Genomic DNA, 22,545 nt, shown 5'->3' with positions numbered 1-22,545 from the left:
ATCACCCCTCCCTTGTAATACGTCGTCTATTCATCTGATTAACTTAAGTTCATTTGGCCCCGGACAGATACAGCCTGAAAGTGCAGCTTTAAAGAGTAATCTTAAAGCAGTGATTTAACCCATGAACTGTCATTGCCCTTATAGAATTAAACTCTCTGGCTCTGCATCAAGATGTTGGAAGCCTGCAAAAATAATGACAGGCCTTTTGATAATAATTGAATGCATTAGGGCAGTTGAGTGATATGAACTTGCATGTAAGTAAGACGTTGCATGTAAGTAAGACTTTCTGCTTCTTCTTCTAAAAAGAAGCAGAAAGAAATAACTTCTTAATGGCTTTCTATAGGATAGCAATGAATGTGAAAGAAGGTATACTCTATGCCCTTTAAAGTCTATTAGGGTGTAAGGCTCTTACTCGCTGTAATGCCATGTTGTGTCTCAAAGGTCCAGACAGCAAACCCAGAAATACCCTGATCAGACAGAAATGTCACACTCAATATTCTCTCCAGTCAAAACTACAGTGTCTACAAACAGAATGCCAATGGGAAACATTTTTGATAAATCAAGGTTAAGTTACAGATGAGAAACATGAGGCAAGATATGGCATTTCTTTTATTATGACCACTTTTATGTATAAACAATCAATATTTACATACTGGTGATGAAAGTAAAGCAACAACTTGAGGAACACAACGCAGAAATTGAGAAAACTAAACAACAAACAGTCAACTAGAGTCACCACATCACAATTTTTAAGCCTCAGCTGAAACCTTGTGGGAGATTTTCTCAAGAGTTTCTGTCTGAAGGGTTTAAAATTCGCACACAAAAGAACCCATGCATAGAAAACACATACTCACACTGTCACGCATGGTAATCACAAAGTACAAATAAGGTTTCTTTCATAAATCAAATACAAGAAACTTGACAAAACCAACTTTTGCAACAAGGCTCAAAGGTTACTAAATGTCCTCATTGTGAAACATACAGAAACATTTCTGCATTTCTCTCAGTGGCTCACTCTCAACACGCAGCACAGTCCCAGGCTGATCTTTTTTAAAACACCACATACATCGTTCCCACAAAATTATCCTTGTGTTAATTTAAGTATAGATGTGATGAAATAAGACTAAACCAGTGACTGATGTCTAAAAAGCAAAAGGAAGGAAGAAATACACAGCACAAAGAGCTAAATAATAAATAATAGGGTCCATTTGATTTAATATAAAAGAAATGTCTAAAACAAACTTCTCAGTGTATGTCTGAATTTCTGATGTTTGGGTCAAATTAAAACCATTCACAACAAGCTTAAAAAAATGACATCAAAATGATGCTTAACAAAGCCCTATCCATGTCCAACCAAGAGCAATTCAACCGCGGACAATGTGCCGACAGCCCAGCCTCAATAAATGGCACTGATCCAGCTGTGGCTGCTTCATCAATTACATATGATGAGCCATATTGAGCACTTCTTAGTTTAATTTGCTTCACATGTAAGAACCAAATCCTAAAAGCCATTTACATGCAAATCACTAACAACTTTAGTGGTGAAAGTAAGAATCAAATCCTAAATTTCTGCCACCACTAAAGAAAGCTTTCATGCACCCAAGCTCTTTCAGTAAAGAGGTTTTTGCGCCATCTGTGCACACTGTGTTCATTGTGGAGGGTATTTTGCGAATATATCCGTTTGATAAAGATTGGGATTTGCTCATCAAGCCAATAGCCGTGCTGAGAGAGAGAAGCGTGTGTTAACAAGGTCAGTCTTGTGGCATTAGGGCGTGTAGGCAGGCGGGGGCTGAAACTGATTAGCAATGTCATAATCAGCAGGAAACGTTTCACTGCTGTCTTCCATCTCAGAGAGCAGCTCTAAAGCCTGCTCCTCCTCCTCAGTGGGGTAATGGCGCAGGAGGTTCGCAGCTGTGGCAAGGATGGAGGCTCCTCCTGCTCCTGCCACCAGGTAGAAGCTGATGGCAAAAGTGACGTATATGAAAGACCCGTGGTACTTTTTATGCTGCTGCTGTAGTGACAGGATGAGCTCTGAGGCCCAGTAGCAGAAGCCTATCACTGTGGCACACTGTAACACTAATGAGAGACAAGGAACACAATTAGGTACGCAAAAACGACACACAGAAAATGATCTGACAGTAACTCCAGCATGGTAGATGTATACCTGTTAAAATATGTGCAAATGCATATCTGCGTGTGATCTTGAGTGCAGGGTGCTTGGGTCCAAACACATCCAAAAGGAAAGCAGTCAGACTGCACAGGATACCCAGGAAGCAGAAGGCAGCGATCACCCTCAGGAGGAGGATGGTCTGCGGGTTCACACAGTAATCTGGAGGACATGAACAGACAGATTATTACAAGTGAGCGACCAGTTTAATCTACACACTGTGAAAGGGGGGGGCTTGTACTGGTCCTCACCGTCCAATAGTTTGGGATCAATGTACCCCAGCACATCTGCCACCCCCAGCTCTTGTCTTGGACAGGTGCCTCCGTGAACCCGTAGCCAGGCCGGTTCCGCCAGAGCCGTGCAGAGCGCCGTGATGGACAGAGCTCCGGGCAGAGCCGACACCAGACTCCGCTCCGGCTGCTTCGGCACGGAGGTCCCCCCTCTCCTCCTCCGGCCTCCAGGAGCAGCAGATCCCGGCGGGGCATACATAGTGCTCCAAACTCCTGGTCGTCCGTGTTAGTGTTGACTTCCTTGTGTTGTCAGATGATTTTTGATTGTAGCTGTGAAGCGATTCTTCAGTAAGGTCAACAAACCTGCTGTGTTTATTTCACCTGCTGATGGACGATGACAGCTTCACAGGCGCTTTGCTCAGACTGACAACTTTGTTTTTACAAACCACGTTGAAGCGTAACACTAGCTGCTCTGTATGAAAAGGAGAGGTTTCTGTTTGACGGGTAGACAATAGAGTGATGGCCTTCAGGCCTGTTAGCTTGGTGGTTAGCTTGTCGAGCTAGCTCACAACGATCACAAAATGTCATAAAAGTAAACTTAATAGAAAAAAATAAAGGTACAATTTAACCAATTACTAATCTAGCTAAATCCCTTGACGAAAAAATCCCATCAACGTGGTACAGAAAAACAAAGACAAAACAAAACAAAAGGAAGCTTACGCTGGCTTCCCGTAAAATATTGACTTCCTTGTTCACAACATTCTTCTTCGTTGGTTCATTACGAAGCAGTGTAAACGATGTTGGTTATCGGTGCCTCCGCCTAGCGGTGACTCTCCAAAAGACACAGTTTAAAAACAGGATTGCCGATAAAATTAGATTAGATCAATTATTTATTTTGCGTTAAGGGAGATAGCTTTATAAAAGAAAAGAGTGTCTTATTATAAGAAAAATGGCTTACTATGCAAAACAGAAAGAAGGTTATTAATGAAAAACGACTCTGAGAGTAGGGTCCGAGTAAAGATAACGATAAACTTTATTGATCCCCCATGGGGGAAACTTTTTCAATACAGCTGCTCAAGAAAACAGGAAAAAAATAATAAAATTATTAAGAATAAAAATCAAATATATGTACATAAGTTAAATAAACAAATACAATAATAGAATAATACCAGGTATGTATAACCTAACTATTTTGTAATGACTCCCCAAATTAACGATTTATAATTTCTGTTTGGATACCATTATTTTCCATATAGTGTTTTTGTTTTGGTTTACGATATGATTGATTAATTTTGGCATAAATCAATTCACACTCCCTTAATGTAAATATTATGAAACTGTCAACCTCATGTAGCCTAAATAAGCCCATTTGTCGCCTTATTACAATGGTTATTACCATGTTGGTTTAAGGATATTTAGCACTTTTCACCACTGCACTATTGTCTAATGTAGGTTTTTGTTTATTTGTTTGTTTATTGTTTAATATTTAATGTTGGAGAAGAAAAGAAAAGAAAAGGGTCTATGGAAGTCTAAATCCTTGTATGCGTAAGTATACCTGGCCAATAAATCTGATTCTTATTAGGTATACTGCATAAAAAAAAAAGCAAACAAAGTCCTTCAGAAATCATACCTGATGAATAAAGTAAAGAAAGGTAGAGTTCATAATGTGGACAGAGCGTGTATTTATCAGACTGTAAATATTAATAGAAACATGCGAAAGTATGGTTAAGTCTAATATATATAAGTCTAGTAGTATAATAATCTAGAAGTATTTTATTAAGTAATGTGACGATCATGGAGATATAAATCTGTCCAGAAGGTGGCGGTAATGTGCCTAAAATCCGCCAACACCCCGCGGTTAAACTACAAAACAAGAAGAAGAAAGCCCCACAATGCATCGGAAAGAGAGCAAACATGAAGTGAAGATTGCGGGCATTTCCGGCATCGTTGGTTTTGGTGAACTCTGCTACTTTTTTCAACTGTGCAAAAAAATAATTCCTGTGATGTGTTCCTGCTCTCACACTGACGCGGACATGTTGGTTTAGTTCGTCACAGCGCGTCGCAGTGTTTGTTATCTCATCTCTCAGCGGTACCAGACACGACGACACTCAGAGTTTACATTGAATATATTACCAGCTCAGATTATGAAGGAGGGTTTGACCCTGGTTCAGAGGCTGAGCGCACACCCGGATTCTCGGTGCTGGTTCGTGAGCTGGAGCCCGACCGGGACCCTGCTGGCCTCATGCGGAGGCGACAAGGCCATCCGGATATGGGGACGAGAGGGTAAGATGTATCACAAAGTGCATGACAATAACTGGCAAGACACCGAGTTAACCCTGACACAAGAAAGAAATCAGGTTTCTACTGTTCAAGCACAAGTCAAATATATCTGCAATCTGAAATATGGACTCTGTATTTGACGTACTGCATTGTAAAACCCACACAGAAACTCATGCACAATTACAAAAACAACACCAGAAAAAAAATTAAATGTTTTTGTTCTTTATTATTATTATTGAAAGGTCAAGTACAGTTAAATTTTTTACCGATTTGACAACACATCCTGTGTTTCCTAAACATACAATTAAACAGTGAAACATTTTTTTATTAATCCATAGTGCCATAAACAGACTGTTATTAAAAAAAGTGAAATTAAATAAATACCAAACTCAGTTTAAACAGTGGCTTAATCTCCCTCTCTTTGTTAGGTGACTCCTGGGTGTGTAAGAGTGTGCTTCAGGACGGACACCAGCGGACTGTGAGGAAAGTGGCGTGGTCCCCTTGTGGGAATTATCTGGCCTCTGCCAGCTTTGATGCAACAACATCCATCTGGAAGAAAAAGGACGATGATTTTGAGGTCAGATATTGAACTTCTTCATATTGAATCTGCTGCACTTTTTTTTTGTAGATTTGACCCTGAAGTTTTTTGACCTCGTCTTCCAGAGTCTGACTGTGTTGGAGGGACATGAGAACGAGGTTAAATGTGTGGCGTGGGCACCGTCAGGGAATCTGCTTGCGACATGTAGCCGAGACAAAAGTGTCTGGGTCTGGGAAGGTTTGTTTTGAACTCAGAAGCATCGCATGAGCCCATGATCCTGATCCTTAGTGTTTCTATGACAATGATTTTCTTCGTGTGCTTCACAGTGGACGAAGAAGACGAGTACGAGTGTGTCACAGTCATAAACTCTCACACACAAGATGTCAAGCATGTTGTTTGGCACCCCACCCAGGAGGTAGGTCACACCCCACTCTTTTCACCCCAATAATCGCTCACTGTGGCAGATGATTATCTCACAAATTAAATTGTTTCTTTTTACAGCTTCTAGCTTCAGCGAGCTACGACAACAACATTTGTATCTACAAGGAGGATGATGATGACTGGGAGTGCAGAGCCACCTTACAAGGTCACACGTCCACAGTCTGGGGTTTGACTTTTGATGCAGCTGGACAGAGGCTGGCCTCCTGCAGTGACGACCGCACCGTCAAGATTTGGAAGGATTATTCCAATGAGAGTGGGCAGGGTGGTGAGTTGTTAGTGGTAGTTGGCGATGGCATAAAGTTTTGCGTTAAATCAAGTCTTTGGGAGACTTGCATTTTGTATCATTTCATGACTTTGCTATGCTCCCCCCCCCACCAGATTTGTCGTGGAAGTGTATTTGCACTCTGTCTGGGTTCCATGGGCGGACAGTGTATGATGTCGCCTGGTAAGCTCTTCTTCATATTTGTATGGACACAGTGTATCCTCAGCCCTGTTTGTAACTTTTGTTTAAGCCTAAAGTTCCTCTCCAACAAAAGGGAATGCTCTATACTGTATATTTTGTTCCATATGATACGAAAACGTGAATGTTTATCTTTGTTCAGGTGTGGGCTGACTGGAGCCATGGCTACAGCCTGCGGGGATGATTCTGTGCGAGTGTTTAAGGAGGACGAGGCGTCTGATCCAGACCAGCCCGTTTTCTCTTTATCAGCTCAGGTGTCTAAAGCTCACAGTCAGGATGTCAACTGTGTCGCCTGGAACCCAAAGGAGGTGGGACTACTGGCCTCCTGCGGCGATGATGGAGAGATCGCCATCTGGAGATTCCAATCAGAAGACTGATGAACATAAACACCTCCGGTACAACAAAACAGTTTCTGCAAAGTTACACTGGGAACTACATGGTCCTGAGGTCACCTCTCGTGTCTTCATTAAACTTTTACAGCTAAACTGAAAGCTCAGCAGTATTCACCCTTTCCTTTTTGTAAACTCATAAGTATGCTTCAGCCCTAGCTATGATTTGTGAGTCATATTTCTATATTAAAGGTTCAATTTAAGAATTGTGATTCATTTTTGTAAAATTAAGTACATGAATAAAAACAGTAAAAAGCATTATGTGGCTTCTTTTTATTGAAAAAAGTATTCCAGAAAGTACATCATACTAAAAACATTTAAAGGATAACATTTCACAACCAAAGTCCAAAAATATAACTGGACAGTTTTGTCTTGTATTCAAAGACCCAATCTGGAGTAAGAGCATCCCATATTGATCGTTTAATTTATTTTTTGGAATAGTTTTGCATTTCTGTGTCATGAAACTGTCAGTGGGTTGTTAAGTACACAGTCATTTATTTTATACACTAACACAGATTGGGGCTTCATTGGCCACTGTTTACGAAAACAGCCGAGTTTCTCATGAATCTATAATACATGTCTGACTATTGAGCTGTCAACAGATCCTGCACACTATCTTTCTGGACTGCTGTACATCACTCCGGTGATTTACAGACAGAACTGCACGGAATAAAAAGAAAAGGGCAGAGATTATGACGTGAATCTGTCAGAATATCTACAGTACAAAACAACAAACAAAGTGATAAAACAAATTGCTCCACGAGTCTGCAAAACTCAAGTTACTGATTAGTCTGAGTCACTGTCTCCCTCGCTGTCAGCCTCCTTCACATCGGCGCTGAACTTGTACTCCTGGTCACAGCCCATGTATGCGTCACTCATGAAGTAAAGCGTGTAGTTATGAACGCCCACGGCTGGTGCAACAAAGTCCAACTTGACCTGAGGGGGGGAGGGGCAGAACAGATGAACAACATGAGACCTCTGTTGGTTTAAAGAACATTTCTTTTTGGTCAGAGGAAGAATGCAGGGAAGCTCACTGACCTTTGCTTTCTGCTGCAGAGTCAATCTCTTGATGGAGATGAGACTGTTTGATTTGGGGTCTCCGATCACCACCCACCAGCCCTCCTCACGTTTCTGTAACAATGACATATGTTTACAAACAATGACACAACAATTGGAATTCATGGAGACTTTCGGAAACGATAAAACCCGTGGTACATACCTGGGGGAAGAGAGGTGCAATGACGGGTCCTGTAACCTCCTCCTCTCTCTCCAGCTGAACCTGGACCAGGACTGGACTGCCACTATGAAAAGCAACGACATGCGCATCAAACATTTGTCAAAGAAATAACACTGATTAAATATCCTACTTATTCTTACCAAGCAGCTGTTTCTTCTGTGAAACATTAACACTTTATGTATAGCATCACTGCTGCAAAGAACAAGGTTCAAAGGATTCGTACATACCTCTTGATGTTTTCCTTTTCAGCCACTTCGTACGACAGCTCGATGTTGGGGTAGCGGTTACAGAAGCGAGCCACGTCGGCCATCTGAGCGTCTGAGAGCTGCAGCAACGCGGTTCTATCTTCATCCTCCATCTCCATGATGTCAAAGATACTCTCCACACCCTGAGGAGAAGAGCAGGATTAAGATGATGCATCTCCAAAAGTATGAAGGGGGAGAGTTGGATTTTATTGGATGCTTTGTGTAATAAGTTGAATTGTTGAGGTACCTGGTCTGTGCAGCGCTTGATGTGCTCTGAGGTGAAGAAGGGCAGCTGTTTGAGGTAGGAGTCCTTGGACCACATGGCCTGAGTCACCATCTGAGCCAGCTCCATGGCTGCTAGCGCAGGACTCAGCCAGCCATTACTGGACAACACGTCAACACAGGCCTGGATAAGACGAACAGCCTACAAACACAACATGTGGGCTTCATTAAATACACTCAGGAACCCTTCCAAGAGAGTTTTTTTTTTAACCACACTCAGTGACTAAATCATCACTGATCTCTACCTTGCTCAAGATCTCCTCTGTGTCAGACTGCAGCTCAGCACTCAGCTGCATCCTGGAGAGATGAGCCTGCAGCAGCAGGTTTGTCTTCACGTGGGGATCGTTAAACTTGGGGTTGTTCAGTTTGTGGGGAACCTTCTGTGCCAACTAAAAAAAACAAAAAACGGTTTTCGAATACAATAAGTTTCAATGCAAGGACAGAAAGATAAGTGACATTTCTATAGTTCAGAGTACTGTCAGAGCAGTTTGTTTCTTTACCTGTCGGAGAAGAGTGTCCTCGTGATGTCTGATGGGAATGTGCTTGTACTCTGCAGCGTTTGAGATGATCTCGATCAACCCTCGGATCTTTGTTTTGGCATTAAGGGACATGCTGAACAACTCTGTTCCAAACATAAACAGACACCAGGTCAGTTTGAATGTATGAGTGAATTCAACACATTTGTTAATCATGAAGGAGCTATTAAAAAGATAATTTTTTTTTTAGAAGATAATAGATCTTTGATAACAGATTTCCAGTGAGTTGGGATAGATGTATTGGCACAAACCGATGGTGGTGTAGTTGATGTAGTAGTAGGCAGCGATCATGCCCAAGTTGAGCGGTGCTACATCCATCTCGTCCTCTATGCTGATGCACTTGGACTGCTCCAGGTCGTGTAGCGTGTGTTCCACCAGCTCAGACAGGTGGTCTGACAGGTGACGATGGGACATGCCTGAAAAGGTAAACACAAACCTTGATGTTTTTTTTTTCTTTTCCAGTACCAAGTGAAATCATCTTTAAAAAAAAAAATGATTTGCTTTTTAAATCCAGCAGGATGAAACTGACCTTGCAGGTTGTAGTAGTTGGGGTTCTGGGTCATACGGCGGTAGAGGAATGTCCATGTCAGGTAGTCGACGGCGTCCTGCTTGTTCTCCACGGTCTTGGTGACGATCTCAGCGTTGAAGTGGTCGTGGAGGCAGTGGTCCAAGTGAGACTCCACAGGCAGCGGCTCGTACAGAAACTTCTTGAAGAAATCCTATAAAGAAAAGGACATCGATTGGTTCCTTTTTACTGCTGCACAATCACTGTTTGAAAAAAGTGCTAAAGACAAAAAGGACGAGTCTCTCTAACCTTCTTGGAGCCCTGACACATGATGACGCAGCGCCCCTCATCATCCAACATGGGTCTGTTGGCCTTACCCACCATCTGGAGGACATCATATATGGGATAGTCCACATATCTGAGGGAGAGCGAGGGGAACAGGAGGAACATGTTACTTAGGAAACATACAGTATTTATAGTACACACATTAAGAAGAGCATCAAACTAGTCTGACTTACGCATGGATTTTTCCATTGTAGTACTGCGTGTCCATGACGATGACGAGGTGTGCAGAAATATTAATGCCCCAGCAGAGTGATCGGGAGGACACCACCACCTGAACAGCACCTGTAGGACCAAAACATCCCGAAATGAATGACTTACTCTTTTGACTTAAGTCAAAATAGACAAAGGTGAAGATGCAGACCAGGAATGAGACGTACCTGAGTTGAAGAGCTGCTCCACAATTCTTCGCTCAGTTGCTGAGAGGCCCTCATGCAGGTAGCCCACGCCATTTGCAAGAGTTTCTTTCAGAGTTGGGTCATTTATCTTATCCAGGAAAGGAGCGAGGTCTTTCTCTGTGCAATGCAGGAACCTACAAAGAGACAAACGTTTATTTGTATTTCACTGGTTCAAGATGTTATGGCATCCTTGGTTCCGCAAAGGTCTAATGCTCATCTTTAGGAATCTCATTGTAGATAATGTACCTTTGAGGAACCACATCAGCAGCACAGAAAGTGAGGATGTCGATGGCTGTGAGGCGAGTCTGTCTGCGCGAGGGGACGAACACCACGGCAGGCTTGGAGGGCGAGTGCTTCATGATGGCATGATAGACTGGCTTAGCCATGGACAGCAGGCGAGTGTGAGTGTGACTCACATTGAAGCCCTGAACAGAAAAAAGAAGAACTAATCAGGAACCTGACAATATCTGCAAACACTTGCATAAGAAAATAATTCCTTAATTCTTGGATTTACTATCCCATTGTTCACAGACCTGGATGTGGAGCTCCAGAGGAACAGGTCTGACGTTGGGGTGGAAGTTGAATGTTGCTGTGGTGCTGCAGCCAAGCCAGTGAGCCACATCTTTGGCGTTGGACAGGGATGAGCTGAGGGCCACGATGCGGATGGGACGCTCGATCTGGGAGGAGATGTACCTCATTCTGGAGCAGATGACCTCTAGCACAGGCTGATCAACAGAAATGAGGGATATTAACTTCTTGCAGTTTACAGGAAAGTCACAATGCACATCTGAAGTGTATGACATAAAGCACAGAGAGGTTCGGGTGTTCTTACTCCGTTTTCTCCTCCAATGAGATGTGTCTCATCCACAATGAAGAGGCTGACGTTCTGCACGTTCTTCCTCTGTTTCCAGCGACGGGACAGGATGTCCCATTTGTCGGGGGTACTGACAATAATGTCACCTTTTCCCAAGAGCTTCAGGTCTGTGCTGGTTTCTCCTGTCAGCAGCACCACCTTTTTGTTCAGGATGTCCTGGAACTTCTGGTGCCAGCTGACAAACACCTAAAAGGCAAATATCATCGTAGTAATCAATGCCTGAAAACATAGAAAGTAATAAACAGCATTTTTTTTTTTTTTTTTTTTTACGAGTACACATAAATCTTCCAAATGTCCATTTATACCTGTTCAGCCAGTGCTTCCATCGGGGTGATGTAGACACAGCGACCCTCTGCGTTGTGCAGCAGCATCCTCAGAATAGCAAACTCAGCACAGATTGTCTTTCCACTGCCGGTGGGAGCTCCCACAAACACGTTGTCATCACTGTTGTAAACTGCGTTGAACACTGAGGTGACGGAAACACAAAAAACACATTGACAAGTTAACCCCTGAACACTCCTTCCTTGATTATAATTTAATAATAGAAAAACAAAAAAAATAGAGAAGAGAACTGCAAGAGTAGTAGACATTTTTTTCTGTTCTGTACCTTGTGTCTGGATGGGGTTGAAGAAGGGGAATTTGTTCTGGTAGAGAGCCTCGAAGGCAGAGTTCCTGAGAGCGGTGACGGGCAGCGGCTGCAGGTCCAGCAGCTCTGTAGGTGGAGGGTACTTCTCAGGCAGGATGAGGTGACGGAAGGATACAGGGAGCTGAGTCTCGCAGGCTGCAGAGAGGTAAAAGACAAAGTAAGAATCAAAATGCTAACAGAAACGTCATGTGAATTATTAGACACATTCCAAGTGACTTACAGAGCCATCGATCTGATACAACACGGATGAAGTACTGTGGAGGCAGAGGCTCGAACACCGGGACAAAGAAGGTCACCAGGTGTTCGTCCTGTGCGTACTTTGCTTTGAGCAGGAAGTACTCGTGGTGCAGGATGACCTCACTGTCCACATCCTCCACCAGGATCCAGAACGCTTCAGAGGATCCATGAATCTAAGATGGAGAGTGAAAAAGTGTCACTGAGAAATAGAGACAGAGGCAGAGGAGGTGCTGCACTTTTTGGGTCTAACTCCTGACCTTGTCATCCCACTGGAAGTCAGGCGTGACGGTGAGCTCCACCTTCAGTGTGGAGCGGGTGATGGGCTGCAGATGGACAGCCAGATCCAGTTTGGCGAACTGGTGGACATACTTGTGGATGGTCTTTCCCATTTTAGGCATTCTGATCAGCTCACCTGGAAAATGGAAAGTGTGAATCTTAGTTACTCTCTATCTGTAGAGGAACTTGGTGAGCATTTTGTGTGGGAAGAAAACTCACCAATCTCATTGTGGTTGAGGTCGTAGAGACGCTCAAAGGGGAAATTCTTCTTCTCGATCTTCTTGATCACTTCCTCTGGAAGCTTCTTGAACTGTCTCAGTGGAGACATGGACTGCCACCTGTCAACAACAGGGATACAGAATATGAGCTGCCTGTCCTGGGCAACAACACACAGTGATGCCTGATGTATAGACATTATGAACTTACATTCTCTTGTCAATCATCTTGCAAAGATTCATGGTCTTGTCTGTCAGCTGAGCCCAGCCTCTGTTGAGTACAATCTCAAATATGGCGCGCATTAACCTTCCAGCACTCTGAAAGTAAATATAATCAAATGATGTTACTCTTTAAGAAAAGACATTTCAATAACAACCAGAGTTTTAGGAGTATGGTTCACTTTAACAGGGCCAGTCAATTACATTTCCTTTCTAACTCAATTAAATAAAAGTCTGGAACATTTTGTTATCAAACAAATATCAAAGACATGTACAAGAGATATTTTTAACCTTCATATCAGGCTTTGTGATTTTGTTATTGTATTTAACAACTTGTAAGACAAGAGAAAATATACTTTCGGGATAATAAGTGAAAGCTGTGATTCAGAGAGAACACCAGATATTTTGAAGTTGACCACAACAAAAATGGAAAACAGGGTAGTGTGTACCTGTGTGACATACACCATGTCTGCCATGAGCGCAAAGCCTTCCAGTTTAAGTTGAGAGATGTACGCCTGGAGCAGCACATTGATCTGCAATGAGAAGACGCAAAACACAAGGTTTCTTAATTAGGCCTTAATAGACTAATCTCACATGTGGAGACTCATATATCATATAACCAGATGCCTCTGTGGTGGATACTGATATAATGAGGTCAGTTTAATGCACAAGTTATCTTTGGTACCTTAGCACTGGGCTCCTCGATGCTCTCCTTCACAGGAATAGGAACTCTTTCCAGCAGCTTCTGCAGCTCCAGCTTCTCCTCCTAAAAGACCAAACCACTGATCAGTATTTGAATTCAGGCAGGTGTTTCTTTAACTTATAAGAAAGACAAAGATCCACTGGAACCAGGATCATAAAAAACAGTGAGCTTATTGCATGTAGATAACCAGGAGATACTGCTCTGCTTGGATGCAGAAAAAAAGCCTTTGACAGGGTTGAATGGGATTATCTCGACCCTGTCAAAGTTTGGACTTTACATTTCTTTCACTAAACTACTCTATGCCAAATCCCAAGCCTGAGTACAGACAAACTATTTCAGTTCCAGTTATTTTCCCGGTCAGCCGGTCTACGGGGTCGTCCCCTGTCATTGTTGTTTCCTCATTACGTGCAGAAAAAGGAAAATGCTGGAGTTCAAGGCGGGGGGACAGAACACAGAGTGTCTTGGTATGCGGCCGATCTGTTAATGTGTATCTCAAAATGTACAAACTCAGTACCTGCTATATCGTAAAATAATTGGGAGTCATGTCAGGATATAAACTCGATCTATCAAAGGGCTTAATATTCAAAATGAACTCTAAAGCATGACAAAGCACACAAATCTACTTTCTATTTTCTCTCAAATCCATTTAAATACCTTTGGATAAATATGACTCCAGAATTTTCTGGTCCTTTTCAACAAAATTTAACGAAAAAACAATGCAGCATTTAATAGATCAGCTAATTTTTCAGAAATAATAGGCAGGATGTATTACAATGTTAGAATTAATATTTTGGAATATGAATATATCAAGAATTAGAAAACACTGGGGTACAGGATTGCCTTGCTTAAAGCTTTATTACTGGTCCTGCTAAATTTGCTATCTTCTTGGCAGCAGCTGATTGGTTATGGATGGAAAATTAAATCAGTTTAAACACGAGACACGACACCTCAATCAGTGCATTTACTGGAGGCAAGTAGCAGCAGCTTTCTCTTTTTCTCTTGCTCCCTTTGTCTTGCATGCGCACACAGGATGGCAATAATATACAGATCTAAATAAATAATGGGGGCGGTGACAACATGGGCAGCCCTCCTAAGTATGTGTGGGAATAACTGATGTGGTTTGCAATTAATTATTTCGGCTGACAATGTTTCCCTTTTTGAATGACTTTTGAGGATGTGTTTTTCTAAGTAGAACTTAAAATATTCTGGCTTGAGAGTTATGGGTTGAGTATCGCTGCAATACGGTTGACTTTTATAGACTTTTTTTATTTTATAAGACAAACCCATGAATGAAAATGAAAGAAATCCTCCTTTTTTCTTTTATGATAAATATGTACAGAGTGTGTAAAGGCATTAACATTTTTATCTGAACTGGAAAAAAATACAAATTAAAAGAAGTTTAAAAACAATACCATACCTCTCTCACAGTGATGTTCCTGAACTCTGAGGAGAGTGAGAAGACCCTGAAGAGCTCAATCTCACTGAGAGTGGGCTTCAGCAGCTGGTTGTAAGTTTGTATGGAGTCGTGGGTGATGTAGAAGTGACTGGCAATGCGTCCCAGGTCTGTAACCTTCAGGTAAAGACGAGCAAAAAGTCATGATTTAAAGATCAACTCATCACTTATCACTTCAAATGAGATGATAACTGATAAGATGTTCATACCTGGAAGCTGCCAGTCCTTTTGTCGTATTTGACGAGGCTGTTCTTGTCCAGGACGTTGGCTGCAGTGTGAATCAGATCTGTCCTGCGTCTCTCCAGCAGGGGGTCTATACTCCGGTCATCGTGCGAGACACCGTACAGAGTGGGATTTCGGAGCATGCGCACATACAGGTATGTGTAACCAAGCCAGTTCACTGCATCCTGGCACGACAAAAAAAATGACAAAATTAGAGAAATGATATGAAAACAAAACACATGAACAGCTCTTTTTTTAGTTGACAACGTGTGTTTACATGTCACAAACCTTTACGGTCTGCACGTTGCCCAGCACTATCTCTGCGTTGAGCATGTCGGGCAGCTTGCCCACCATCTGACTCTCTATAGGCAGCTGCTGGTTGAGCAGAGACAGATAGTACTGCAGCTCTCCGTGTGATGTGATCAGGATTCCCTCTCCCTTGGTGTCATACTGAGGACGGCCAGCTCGACCAAGCATCTGAAATAAGAGGGAAATGACAGGGTAAATACTATACTTAAAAAGTATGAAGCACTTTAAAGTTTCGCTATCAGGAAGCACACACAGACCTGTAAAATGTCCAGGGCACCGAGTTCGGTCCACCTGCCTTTCTCTGGGCTGTAGACCTGAGTCCCTTTGATGATCACAGTGTGTGCAGGCAAGTTCACACCCCAAGCCAGAGTGGCTGTGGACACCAGAACCTGGATGTGGCGATCAGCGAACAGATCCTCCACCAGCGTACGGTCCACTCTGGTCATACCAGCGTGGTGGATAGCGAAGCCATAAGGCAGCAGATCCTTCAGCTCTAGATTCTAGATAAGAAATGTAAGATGTCAGTCTGAGGATCAAGCACTAAACGTCAGTCAGCTATCTCTTTCTTTATTGATGTAAAGTCAGGCCAGAGGTCTTGGCTCACCTTGCACTGCTCCGCCTCCGTTCTCAACACTTCAGTAGAAGCTGAACCCTCCCTGAGGAAAAGACCAAGTGTGTCCTTCTCTAAACACATGTCTCTAATGGCCCTGGCCGTCTTTCCTGTTTCCTTCCTAGAGTGAACAAATACCAGCACCTGAAGGAGAAAAACAAATTCAATTTAATGTATAAGCATTAAATCAGCGAGAAATGAGCCACAGGTCAGATTCAAACCCAGGCCGTTCACAACTACGCTACCAGATCCCCGAATCAGTTCAGCTTTTAAATGAGTCTTGTTCCCAGCTTCTCTGGTGCAACATCAAATCTGTCGAGTGCTGGATCAGCAGGTAGTGAAGGAACATTGTTCATGCTGTTACAGGATTTAAACTGTCACTGTGGCTACAAGATTATTCTTCTTTTCACTAGCTGGAATTTGATTGTTGAAGCACTAAACATCAGAAAAATAGACATGACACGTTGATCCTCCCACCAACAACATTTTCACATTTTCTGGGGTATTGTTTTTCAAAAATAACAATGATTACAATGTTTGACTTCATCTCTGTTCTCTAATTCATAAATGTTCCAGTGACAGTTAAGCATTGTTGAATTTCTCTATCTGAAGCTGTTCACACGTTTTTCTAATATGACTCTTTGAATCACAGAATGGGAAAACCTTTTGTTTTGAGGGATACCTTTGAAAAGATTACCTCCCTGATTTTATAACCGGGATGGACTAACCTGGTTCTTTCCAGCATGCTCCATGATCTTTTCATAGACAATCTCATTCATGATCTGGAAACGCTTGATGGCCTTCTTCTCTGTGATACCGACGTACGTCTGCTCCAGCGGCACGGGACGGAAACTACAGAGAAAAAGAGAAGAGAGTCTCAGACACACAAGATGCAAACCAGAAAACACATGGGAACAAAGTGGGATCTTTGTGGATTTCTCCAAACAGCATACCTGTTATCAAAGTAGAAGAGCCCCTTGGCAGGATCTACACGCAGGCAGGTAGCCACATCCTCGTAGTTGGGCAGTGTGGCACTGAGACCAAGAAGACGCACGTCCTCCTGGGTCAGCTCCACGTTACGGATTGTCCTCGCCACCAGAGATTCCAGCACGGGTCCACGGTCATCGTGAAGCAGATGGATTTCATCCTATAAGACATATTCACTTTGTTATCATTGAGTTTGTATCATATCTCCGTTTTAAATTTAACACTTGCTAAACAAGCGTTCAACACATGCGCAGAACTTACAATGATAATGAGCCGCACTAGCTGTGTGTAGGTACGCTCTCCACCTTTACGGGTGATGATGTCCCATTTCTCAGGTGTGCAGACGATGATTTGTGTGGCATTAATCTCCTCTTTGCAGAGCTGGTGGTCTCCTGTCAGCTCGGATACTGTGATGCCGTAACTTGCCAAGCGCTGGAAATATACAGAAAGTGAGTAAATCACAGAACTGGCTGCTTTATATAACACAGTGTATACACATCTCTGAGTCTCACCTTACTAAAGCTCCCCACCATCTCCTGCACCAGTGAGCGCATGGGAGCTATGTAGATGATTTTGAAGTCGTCCACATTGATGGTTCCATCCAGGTTAATATGCTTTCCAATTTCTCTCAGCATTGCCATCAGAGCAACATTTGTCTTACCAGCTCCCTGTGAGCACAAAGAAGAACAACATGATTGAAGAACAACACCACCAGAGGGGAAAAAAAACCTGTATATTGCTATTGGCTTAAAAAGAGTTTTCTTACCGTGGGTGCACACACCAACAGGTTCTCATCTGTCTCCATGGTGGTCTTGAACAGCTTGCTCTGGATGCGATTCAGGGTTTTGAACCCTTCAAATCCAGCCTGTGCGTACTTAGGCAACTTCTCAATGGGGACAAGCACCTGATGAAAAGATGATTGTAGGACATGAGCACATCTGTACACTGGTTTTTAATGCACATTTTTTAGTTTGTCTTTTGGTTAGGCGGTGACACACGTAATCAACGAACCTCATCATCAGCAAAGGGCTTGGGTTTTAGAGCAGGCACGTGAACTTCTTCATAACCTTTGCGTTGTTTGCGGAATGAGCCGTCTGGCAGCTGGCAACGCTTGTTGGCCATGAAATGACTCCCCTGTGTGAACGTCAAGTCCTCGAGGTCCAGCAGCTGTCGAGGGGTCATGGACTGTAGAAGTGTAATAGATATGTCAAAAAAACTTATTTGATGCAGTGCATACAAACAATGTCGTACTTTTGATTGACACGGTGAATAATACCAAAATGTAGATAAGCTGCTTACATGCAGACAGTTGATTTATAAACACCGTTTTTTTACCTCTCCATGGTCAGTGTCCATCGCTTCTAAGTCATCAACCCGAGACTTCCTCAGCCGCTCTCTGCGAGATCGCTCCTCCTATGTTCACAACCCAGAAAAACAGCAGTTTAAGAATTTAATGAAATATTCTTATATGCTATTATTCTAGAATGGTTTCATAAACACACGCTCTCACCCGAATGATGTCTTCCTTCTCCGTCTCTTGTAGCTGGTAAAGAATTTTTGACAGTTCCTGATCGGACTCCATCTTTCCAATGATCCGCTCCTTTTCTGCCTCACTCTGAGCACTCGCCAGCATGGTACAATACTGAACTGTACATCAGAATAGAGAATGTAATTAACAGCGTCACAAGACACAGAGTCAAAATCACATGTAACTACTTCTTCCACCCCACTTACTCATGCGACGGTGTTGGCGGAGGACTTTGATGAAGTCAAAGGTGTTGAAACCGAGCAGCAACACCAGCTGGTTCTCACATTCTCGATCGTCGCTGGCAGTCTGAGGAAAACAGAGAAAAAGATGAACGAGCAGGTCAAAAAAATAAATATATACACACAAGTAAGCGCAAGAGAACATTTTCACAGAAGAAAAGATGCCAGACAAACCTTAAGGATTTCTAAGACCTCATCAGCTTTCTTTTGGGAAACAATGGCATCATCGTAGAAACGGCTGAGCTGACGCTGGAGCCAGAAGGCGTCAATGTCTCGAGGATGTAGATCTTTTTTCTTCACTGTCATCACATCACCTGTGGCACCAAGCTAAACAAAGAGTCTTTCATTATCTTTCTGTGTATCTGCAATAATGTAAATGAATGTACTTATATCCTAAACAGCCTTCAGTTTTAAAGAAAGTACATTTTTACACTTACATTTGCTGAAAGAGCGCAGCCCACACCTGCCTCCTCGCCTTCGCTGTCTTCATCCGAGTGTTCATCTCGTACCTCTCCAAACTGGTCTTCATCCCCCTCCTACATAAAAACAATTGAGAAAATGAGAGACTCAGTCTATTAAAAAAACAAAAATAGATCTATGTGTCAGGGATACAAGAGAAGCCAATTTGAGGGGGGAAAGCAAAGGGTCTCACCTCCTCATCGGATTCAAACTGCACATTCACACCATACGTTTCATCGATGTTGTCATCTGTGAAGAACAAATCAGATCAACAATCACAGAAATAATTTCATTGAACCTATAAGATGTCATCAGACAGTGTGAATAAAAACTGTGCTTTTTTTATTTGTTACTATAACAAACAGTCTTGGTTATTTTCATTGTTCTTACCCATGTTCTGTAAATCCTTGTCTCCTCCGTAGTCTGTGATCTTCTTGCCCAGATTAACCAACACATGGTATCGTGTGTCATCAGCTGGTCCAAGAAGCTGCTCTACTTCACGCCGCCTTTCCTTGTCCCTCATTTTGTCATTTTTCAACACTGCTAAAACCTCATCTGCCGCTCCACAAAGAATATCACGTGGCTGGAAGAAAATAAAATGACCAGGTCAGTAAATGCTACGGTGCAAGTCACAGAGGAAAGACAGAAAGGTAATACTTTTTATGACAGTGGTTGAGGTGAACACTGACCTGATCTCCCAAAGCAGCATGAATGAAGCTGAGCAACACCTCATAGGTCTCTCTGGTTTCTTTGGTTTTAGGCTTGTACACAATGCCCACCATTTCATCAATGCCCTCAGACAGGAGGGTAAAGCCCTTCATTTTGTTGATATCGTGCCTGTCCTCGTCTCTCTTTCGGCGCCTGTATGAAGAGACAAAGAAATATGGTTAAATTAGATTCAATAATTTACCTCAAGGTCTGTGTCCATGTGGTGTTTTTTTCTGAGTGCCAGCTTCTTTTTCTAAATTGTTTCCAATGTGGAGAGAGCGTTTGCAGCAGCAGGGGGGCGCCTGGGGAAAGGGGGCAGCACCCAGTGTCCTTTTTCAGAACCCTCAGCCTTATTTGAACTACTGCTACGAGCGCATCTAGTTGAAAATATTTCAGCTTTTCAGAAGGGCCCTGTTGACATCACTGGTGCTTTATTCAACCAGCCAATAATTTCGGATATCAGAGCCGTTTTAGTGACGATTATTATTAAGCTTATCACCCTGACCAAGTAGGAGGGCTATCATCCTCTGTTTGGTGCTCATAGTGAAGGAAAAAAACATACAACAAAAAGCAATGGTGCAGTGTTGGTCACAAAGAGGCCGTTGTCAGGACGTTGTAGTCACAGAGACAAGACGCACATCAAGCGTTCCTGAGCGCGGAGCCAGTGCTTTACCGTCCGTAAAAAAAGAACTGCCAGATGGACTACAGGCCTCAGAGAAAGTATTGCTTTTCATATCTTAAAGGCAGCAATTACATTTGTATTGCATGAGAACCATCTTGCAGAGCCTCTAAAATTCTAAACAGTGGATTTGGTCAACTTTATTTTCTGACAAAACTAAGTTTAAATATCAGTGACGGGATTTTTAATTTGTCCGAATTTCTGCCAAATAAGGATTTGAAGTCAGGCTGCAGTTGGCAAATATTCTATAGTAGTTGCATTTGGGATAGTATTATTAATAAAAACATTATTTTGATAAACAGTTCCATATATCATGTATTTTACATTCAGCTGCAATAACTACTAAACACTGCCAAATACGATCTAGTCCAGAACATGTAGAGCAAATGTGGTGGCAATACAAAAATAGACCTACGGTTGTTCAAATGTTACTGTTACTCTAATTGTGACATAAACAACACAATACAGCAGTAACAGTGACTCAGTATTAACTTATAAACAACACACTACAGCAGTAACAGTGATTCAGTATTAACTTATAAACAACACACTACAGCAGTAACAGTGACTCAGTATTAACTTATAAACAACACACTACAGCAGTAACAGTGACTCAGTATTAACTTATAGACAACACAATAGAGCAGTAACAGTGACTCAGTATTAACTTATAAACAACACACTACAGCAGTAACAGTGACTCAGTATTAACTTATAAACAACACAACACAGCAGTAACAGTGACTCAGTATTAACTTATAAACAACACAACACAGCAGTAACAGTGACTCAGTATTAACTTATAGACAACACAATAGAGCAGTAACAGTGACTCAGTATTAACTTATAAACAACACACTACAGCAGTAACAGTGACTCAGTATTAACTTATAAACAACACAACACAGCAGTAACAGTGACTCAGTATTAACTTATAAACAACACAACACAGCAGTAACAGTGACTCAGTATGAACTTATAAACAACACAATACAGCAGTAACAGTGACTCAGTATTAACTTATAAACAACACAATACAGCAGTAACAGTGACTCAGTATTAACTTATAAACAACACAATACAGCAGTAACAGTGACTCAGTATGAACTTATAAACAACACAATACAGCAGTAACAGTGACTCAGTACTCACTTGTCTCGTCTCTCCTCCAGTTTCTGAGGTTTGGTCCTCTGAGATTTGTCTCCCATCTTTGTCCCCTCCAGCTTCCCCACCAGGGACAGCACCTCTCCGGTGGGTTCATCCCTCCGTGTGCGATCGATCAGAGAGCGATCAGCTTGTAACACCAAGTTTGAGTTCTACCAAATCAAAACAAAGCCGACATCAGGCTTGCACCGCTGTCGCTAGGCTACATGCTAATAGGCTAATAGGAAGCTAAACAAGAAGACACATATATTAAAATCATAGGGATAGTTAGCTGAATAATAGAACGACATTTACAGGCAAACAGAACTACAGTACCTCTGCATCCTATCTGTTAATAAATAGTTTGTCCGTAAAGAAAAGGACTCACCGCTTTGTACTCGTACTGCAGGCTACGTGCGGTCACATCCGCCATGCTGCTACTTTAGTCTTTACGGAACTTTACTGTCTGTGGACCAGCCTGCTGACTACAAACATCCACACAGCTCACTTCACTCTGTTTGGTTTGAACACGCTGGAAACATTGGTCACTGTCGACTTTGTCTGTGCATGAGATTGTTTTCTGTCCGAAGTTCATTCAACACGGTGCGTCTCTCATACGTTACAAAAGCTGTGGCTAACACGAGCGCACCGCGGTTTCCTCTTCCGGTGTCAAAGGTCACAACAGGCGGTAAGAGCAGCGCCCCCTGAAGGGTATAAAACATGGACTGTAATAAAGAATGTACTGTAGGCCAAGGGGTGGGCGACTGGCGGCCCCCATCAACCCCTCAATGTGGCCCTCAAGGTCAATTTGTACATATCAGTGAATTGGAAACATGAAAGAAAACGTGACAAAATCTGCCCTGAAATCATGAAAACCAGAAATACGTCCATAATAATGTTTGATCACTGGTATATGTTGAGTTCAATTTGAGACATAATTGATTTTTTTTAAATAATTGATTCATAATTGATCGTTTTTGTATGCTAC

General features: G+C 42.4%; 3 protein-coding genes across 3 annotated transcripts; 1 reads left to right on the top strand and 2 right to left on the bottom strand.

Annotated features, from left to right (window-relative positions):
* Nucleotides 1-596: 596 nt before the first annotated feature.
* Nucleotides 597-3,175, bottom strand: tmem127 (transmembrane protein 127). Its single transcript, XM_020633077.3, has 3 exons — nucleotides 2,419-3,175; nucleotides 2,165-2,329; nucleotides 597-2,076 (listed from the first exon to the last, which is right to left on the bottom strand). The coding sequence occupies exons 1-3, from the start codon at nucleotides 2,654-2,656 to the stop codon at nucleotides 1,766-1,768; spliced, it is 714 nt and encodes a 237-aa protein (XP_020488733.1). The 5' UTR covers nucleotides 2,657-3,175; the 3' UTR covers nucleotides 597-1,765.
* A 1,112-nt stretch (nucleotides 3,176-4,287) lies between these two features.
* On the top strand, nucleotides 4,288-6,763 carry ciao1 (cytosolic iron-sulfur assembly component 1). Its single transcript, XM_020632956.3, has 7 exons — nucleotides 4,288-4,680; nucleotides 5,106-5,254; nucleotides 5,341-5,452; nucleotides 5,542-5,630; nucleotides 5,717-5,921; nucleotides 6,035-6,101; nucleotides 6,259-6,763. Exons 1-7 carry the CDS (start codon nucleotides 4,542-4,544, stop codon nucleotides 6,491-6,493), a joined length of 996 nt encoding a protein of 331 aa, XP_020488612.1. The 5' UTR covers nucleotides 4,288-4,541; the 3' UTR covers nucleotides 6,494-6,763.
* snrnp200 (small nuclear ribonucleoprotein 200 (U5)) lies at nucleotides 6,764-22,199 on the bottom strand. The gene is made up of 44 exons (XM_020632955.3): nucleotides 21,946-22,199; nucleotides 21,567-21,730; nucleotides 19,717-19,888; nucleotides 19,418-19,610; nucleotides 19,221-19,276; nucleotides 19,006-19,104; nucleotides 18,743-18,895; nucleotides 18,536-18,635; nucleotides 18,312-18,448; nucleotides 18,137-18,214; nucleotides 17,813-17,986; nucleotides 17,568-17,705; nucleotides 17,314-17,469; nucleotides 17,063-17,233; nucleotides 16,768-16,961; nucleotides 16,543-16,666; nucleotides 15,809-15,958; nucleotides 15,462-15,704; nucleotides 15,184-15,372; nucleotides 14,883-15,080; nucleotides 14,638-14,790; nucleotides 13,203-13,283; nucleotides 12,967-13,050; nucleotides 12,510-12,616; nucleotides 12,303-12,421; nucleotides 12,065-12,219; nucleotides 11,791-11,980; nucleotides 11,532-11,705; nucleotides 11,230-11,390; nucleotides 10,883-11,110; nucleotides 10,584-10,775; nucleotides 10,297-10,475; nucleotides 10,033-10,184; nucleotides 9,829-9,937; nucleotides 9,620-9,728; nucleotides 9,335-9,524; nucleotides 9,057-9,221; nucleotides 8,770-8,891; nucleotides 8,515-8,658; nucleotides 8,235-8,411; nucleotides 7,970-8,130; nucleotides 7,725-7,806; nucleotides 7,544-7,636; nucleotides 6,764-7,441 (listed from the first exon to the last, which is right to left on the bottom strand). The coding sequence occupies exons 1-44, from the start codon at nucleotides 21,988-21,990 to the stop codon at nucleotides 7,292-7,294; spliced, it is 6,411 nt and encodes a 2,136-aa protein (XP_020488611.1). The 5' UTR covers nucleotides 21,991-22,199; the 3' UTR covers nucleotides 6,764-7,291.
* Nucleotides 22,200-22,545: the final 346 nt, after the last annotated feature.

The sequence above is a fragment of the Labrus bergylta genome, chromosome 2, assembly GCF_963930695.1.
Source record: "Labrus bergylta chromosome 2, fLabBer1.1, whole genome shotgun sequence".
NCBI lineage: Eukaryota > Metazoa > Chordata > Actinopteri > Labriformes > Labridae > Labrus > Labrus bergylta.
This window is presented reverse-complemented; position numbering and strand designations above follow the sequence as displayed.